The following is a 6,000-nucleotide window of genomic DNA, read 5'->3' as shown; positions in this document are numbered from 1 at the left end:
TCGGCTTAATCAAAGCATCGCCAAAATAGGCCACTGTATTTATTCTAGATTGTATAAACATTAATTTCTTTTTAAATAAGTTACAGAGTTTTCAGACGCTGTATTGAAATATATTACCTAAAATGGCTGTAACATGTACAGTAGATAGCGTAGATCTAAATCTTTAAAATATACACACAGTTGTTAAAGGCTTGGGTTAGGCGAACATAGCAGGATATTGGTCTTTTGTAAATTAAACAACAGTGTTTATAATAGTTCAAATAGATACAGGTGCAAGAAAACACATCATATCTCAGTGTTTTCACCTGCATGTTATTCCTCTGATTAGGAAAAAGACATTAATAATAATAAGAATAATCCTTGCATTAGATACGGCGCCTTATCTCGTGTTCGAGACGTTTCAAAGCTCTTCACAAAATATACTGCAAAGTGAATTGACTGTATATTTTGTGGGCGAAGCCTAAATAAGATATGATGCACATTAAAATGGAATGTGCAATTTTAACATATCCAAATGACGGGCCCGTACAGAAGATACCAACAGCATTAGCTTCTCTGCAACTAACATGTACGTCCATAGCAAACCCTAATTTAAACTGGTCCTCAATATTTCTTGCATAGCGACATTAACGTTAGGCTAATGAAATTCCACCATTTAAACGTACTTGCCGAGCAAACAATTAAACCTTTCATGGTTGTTAAGCAGACATCTTGGAGGCAAGTAGCTGCATTGAGTGAGTGTACAATACCTGGCTGTTTAGCATATCTGCCACTTCCCCACAACACAAATATATTTTGGGGGCACAATGTCAGACATATTAAATTGAATGGTGAGAAGAATCACTCACTGCTCTTAAATTAGCAATGTGTAATGCTAATACCATTTATTAGCCTGGTTTGAAATGTTTCTCTCAACAATGCTGTTTTAATAACGTAACAGCTTGTGATTAATTACAGAGGAAGCTTCTTTTTTTTTGAATAAAAACTAGGTACTCAACTACATTTATAAAATATACATGCTCCCATATGCCCAAATGTCTTAGCCATGGATTGATTTTGTTTTATCCACAGAAAAAAACCCAATCAATTTCATTGAAACACAGGCACGGGTTTAATTGAGGCAATTCTGTAGGGAAAGAGCACCTTTATAGTGTGGCTTTAGCAGAAGCTTTGCAGTTAGAAAATGGCACATGTTGCTAATGTCACTAGGGTTGCTGATTTAAAAGGTGCAAAATGATAATTATGGAATGCGTTATGAAAATCTTCTCTATTCCTTTTACAATCAAACAACAGTTGGCCTTCATACATATACATATGTGTCACGTTATATACATCTTTAACATCTGGCTAATTGTAGAAAATAAGCTTCATCGTATATAGAATTTCTACGTGAATTCCTTAACAGACGTTTCGTAGATAAAAACGGTGATGTTAAATTTGCCATTTTGCAGCAGTTGAGATCACATTTCAGTCTATTTGAATAAAAGGCCACTTCATGTTAAAAATTTAAGGATGCGTATTTTGGTAAACACTTTCATTTTCAATTAATTCGTTTGAAAGGTGTATATTAAGACAGAAGTAACCCTAATAAGAGTCCTTGAACAGGCACTTCTCTTTCGAAGTTTACTTAATTTACACGATTTCAGTTTCAGTTGCATTCAGTAAAAACCCAGTTTGACCTAAAATTTTCTTTTGGGGTATTTAAATGCATCATAATCGACTTTCTTTTAACAAAAAGTGCAAATTAATATGGAAATGGGAGATTTTTGTCAATGGGATTAGACTGCAGAATGAGAATTCAAATCTTTGCACTCTATATATTATATATTGCCCAAAAATATAGCCAATTCTCTTTACAGTATATCCTGTGAGGCGCTTTGAGACGTCTCGAAGATGTGATAAGGCGCTATATCAAATGCAAGGATTATTATTATTATTATTGCGCCACGTGCAATGTACTGCTAAGCCTTGTGTAGCTGCAGGTGGAGAGAGGAAATTACAGGTGCATTTAATTATGTAATTAAACCCATTCAAATATTTATCATCTAATCTTCTGATAGCTTTTAATTACCTAATTGCAATGTACATGTGTTCACACGTCACGTGTGATATAGATGTGGTCAAAGGTAGCACAAAAGGCTGCACCTTTTCAAATCTGATTTTTTAAAAAAGTTTGGCAGACTCGCCAATTCAGAACACCACGTACGGCTCGGATTAAATGTTAGAAGTGACGAATAAAATAAACAGGAGCAGAAACTCCCCAACTCCCCCGCCCTCACCCCAACCGGCCAGGAACTTTGCATAATTTTGTTTTATCAACAGATTGAATGCAGATCTCCTGCTCTGTAGCAAAATAGCACATCAGAAACATATGCTTATCTAGAATTCACATAGAAAGCGCATATCACGTATTATGTCAGGAACAGACATTCAGTCAATGAAGTACCATCAACAAGGCCCAATTTGGGGTTTCCTTTGTCCTTTACCGTACGCCAGTATTTTTACACCACAGATGTTTTGAAAGCATAAAATGTAGAGGTAGCCCCATACTACGTTTATGGGACTACATGAGCATGATTGTCATGAGGGTAATTTCCTCAACTTGTCATTTAATATCTCAGACCAACAAATTGCTCGCTGATTTGCAGATGAGCAAAAGTTAGCAATTAATTCTAGACAAAAACTCACCCACAGCCTTCTTTAAACACAGCCAAATGTTTGTGTGTGGAAGGTGAATGGCATTTTGGCAGATTATCCAAGCTCCCTTTGTGCTCCTGTATCTTTTACGATCACTTGAGTGGCTTCTATAATAATAATCCTTGCTTTTGATACAGCGCCTTATCACGTCTACGAGACGTCTCAAAGCGCTTCACAGAATATACTGTAAAGTGAATTGACTGTATGTTGTCGGTGAAACGTGGCAGCCGACTGCAGTGCATCACAAACAGTCGTGGATTGAGTGACCAAATTATTATGTTTCACAATTATTATATCTTTTTAAAGGGATTATTACTCCTGGAAAAGCGATCGCTGATCGACTAACAAACGGGTTCCTACTTACTGCTAGGTAAATAAAGGCGTGTGGAGTAAGGAAACTTGCCTAACATTTCTCCCTGCATGGGAATCGAACCCAGGTCCTCTTGCTTGCAAGGTGAGTGCTCTTACCACTGTGCTGCAGGATTACAGGTCTCCATTCTGGCAGAAACCTGAGCAGAAAGAGTTAAGCAAACCTAATCCCTGCAACATGTGGTTTCTGGTGTTCCCAGTGCAGTGGGTGTTGCCAAGAAACTGTAACCACCACATTGTCGTTAATATTGAACGAGTGCCTGTTGTGGGGAATTCTAGATATTTTGAAGGTGTACTAATATAAAACACAAATCTCCAAAAGATTATTTTTAAAATTAAAGATAAGGAAAAACTCCAACCTCCAAATATTCAACCCATTGAATGCTTTTCCACAATCGAGTTTCTCAATTTATATAAAGAGTAAAAAAAACATTTATTGTGCAGATTAAATCAGAAAACAATTGGTGCTAGATGCGTTCTGTAAGATAACCGCAGCCTTGAGTTTATCTTTTTAAGTTTATGTGACACGTACTCAGCCAGTAGATACAATTCATCTCAATGCTGAAGGCCGTAGCGTTTCCTGTATTTTGCTTCAAAGTATAAATAACAGTGGTGCGTAAATTCTGCTTGCAAACAACTCTACGCCCATATTCCACAGCACAATAGTCTCACTTCAAATCGTCAAATCATTTGACATTTATGATAGGTCACACAGTCCTTCCTGAACCTCGCTTCTCCTTTTACATATAAAATATTACACTATTTTTAAAATAATTTATATGATACCAGTGTCAGCAACTATTTTACACATCTGTCTTTAAAATTTTATCCCCGTGAGGGAATGTGTGTGGAGGTGGGGAGAAGAGACAAAGAGAAACCTCACTTAATTACTGACATTTCTGATTGCTTCTGAACTTTAGTGAGCAGGTTATATGTGCCAGCAGAGCACTCCCCGACTCCCCAGTTCAACAAATCAAAGAGCGTAGTGATAACACAGTGAAGTATTCCCTACAAAACACAAGTCAAGAACTCTTTCTTAACAAAATCGTGAAGAAGACATTGATCGAAACGGAGGAACGTTGTGTGAACTGAACACCAGTATTGTGCAGGAGTGTTGACCGAATGAAGTGGAGTTTGACAGAGTCAAAAAAACAGTATATCCCAAAAAAGGGGCATCACACTTTCTTCTTCTGTGGGTTCCAATGTGTGCGCGTAAGCTACTGTTTTTAGTAAGATAGGATTTTCATGTTCGACTTGGTAAGGCGAGAAAGCCCATCAAACAATGAATCCTTAACCAAAAAAATTGTACAGCTGCTATGATTCTCTGATGTTAGGATATCTTCCCATTGATATTCACAACTCAGGTTGAAGTGGTTCAGATCTATTCATTCCTTCATTATGTGCCGATTGGTGACCATCTACAACTCTGTTGTTATCTAACTTTGCTGTAGTATGCACCTTGTTGCAGAGAGAGAGAGAGAAAAAGAAAAAGTCCGCTTTGCAGTTCCGCAACTTCATTTTGATGAAACTACCTCTGTGAACAGCAAATAGAAAAAAATTGCTCACAAGATAGTCTGTATGGCTGGCGTGGATAGATGAATACCTGGCTCTTGTGTTAAATCTCAACATATTGATCCAGTGTTCATTAATTAGAGGGCAGACTAGGATAAGACAACTCTATCAGTTGGCGAATTGTGCATAGAAAGCGATTTTAACTCTTTCAATGTGATGACACAGTTTGATAGCAGGGCCAAGTTTGAGTTCCATACATTCTTGGACTGTTGGCAGTGTCAGGAGAAGTAGTGCCTGACCATCAATGTCCTGGTGGTTAAAAATAAATAAATATTACAAACTTAATCCTTGTATTGAATATAATAATCCTTGCATTTGATGTAGCGCCTTCACGTCGTCGAGACGACTCAAAGCTCTTCACAGAATATCCTGTAAAGTGGATTCACTGTATATTCTGTGGACGAAACGCAGCAACCAATTGCCTACAGCAGTGTCCCATAAACAGTCATGAATTGAGTGACCAGATTATTATTTATTTTTTGGGAGGGATTATTACCACCGGAAAGCGATCCGCCAATCGACTAATAACCGGGTTCCTGCTTGCTGCTTGGAGAACAGAGGCGTGTGGAGTAAAGAAACTTTCCTAAGGCATCGCCCTGTATTTTGTGGGCGAAGCGTGATTCAATAATTCAATTCTACATGTGTCACTGAAAATAAAGCCTTGCTGATCCATCATAATTCATTAGCAGCAGCTTTCTGTATCAACACAATGCATGCCATTTTCTTTCTCAATCTATTTCAATTACAATTATGCCGTGTGGCCTAATTTATTACGACGTCTCAATTGTGGATCTCTAACAGAACTATAAAACCGACTGAAAAACAAATTTATGCTACACTTCTTTTCCAATCTACACCTGAGGCCACCTGAACACAAGCACCAAAAAAAAGGAGCAGTAATGCCTGTTACATTATATTTACTGAGGTCAACGTGATCTTGTGCTGATAATGTCCCTGAATGTATGTCATTGCTATTAACTGCAGGAATATGCTGTTTAAACTGCCAACAATGCTTAATGGGCTTTAAGCAGGGAATCACAATGAGAAATTATTTTGGCTGCTTTTTTAAAAAAAACATTTTTGGAGTCATTTGCACTGGTTCTCTTGAACACAATTGATTCATGCTAGGAGGGAACATGATGTTCTACTAATTAAATAGTAGTTCTTAATATTGCTTGTTTGCCAGAGATACAGTCTTAAGCAGCATTTTATCCAAACAGATTGCTAACATATTCTTTACAGTAATGAAGTGGGGGAAAAAAAAAATGCTGGTGCTAAAAACCTCTCTTCCATGAGACGTCGCTATATTTCAAATTATGGCAAATGAGATCTAGATGGAGTTAAATGATATTGATTAACTTT

At 37.3% G+C, this 6,000-nt stretch overlaps 1 protein-coding gene across 4 annotated transcripts in view; it reads right to left on the bottom strand.

The window, feature by feature from the left end:
• Nucleotides 1-3,480: 3,480 nt before the first annotated feature.
• The window catches only part of sfmbt2 (Scm like with four mbt domains 2), a 77,447-nt gene continuing 74,927 nt past the window's right edge, over nt 3,481-6,000 (bottom strand). For all 4 annotated transcript variants that reach the window (XM_042335331.1, XM_042335330.1, XM_042335332.1 and 1 more), the window contains one exon: nt 3,481-4,887. In XM_042335331.1, coding sequence (XP_042191265.1) covers nt 4,747-4,887 — 141 coding nt within the window. In that variant the 3' untranslated portion in view covers nt 3,481-4,746. The remainder of the gene's footprint in view (nt 4,888-6,000) is intronic.

The sequence above is a fragment of the Callorhinchus milii genome, unplaced genomic scaffold (genome assembly GCF_018977255.1).
Source record: "Callorhinchus milii isolate IMCB2004 unplaced genomic scaffold, IMCB_Cmil_1.0 Scaffold5, whole genome shotgun sequence".
NCBI lineage: Eukaryota > Metazoa > Chordata > Chondrichthyes > Chimaeriformes > Callorhinchidae > Callorhinchus > Callorhinchus milii.
This window is presented reverse-complemented; position numbering and strand designations above follow the sequence as displayed.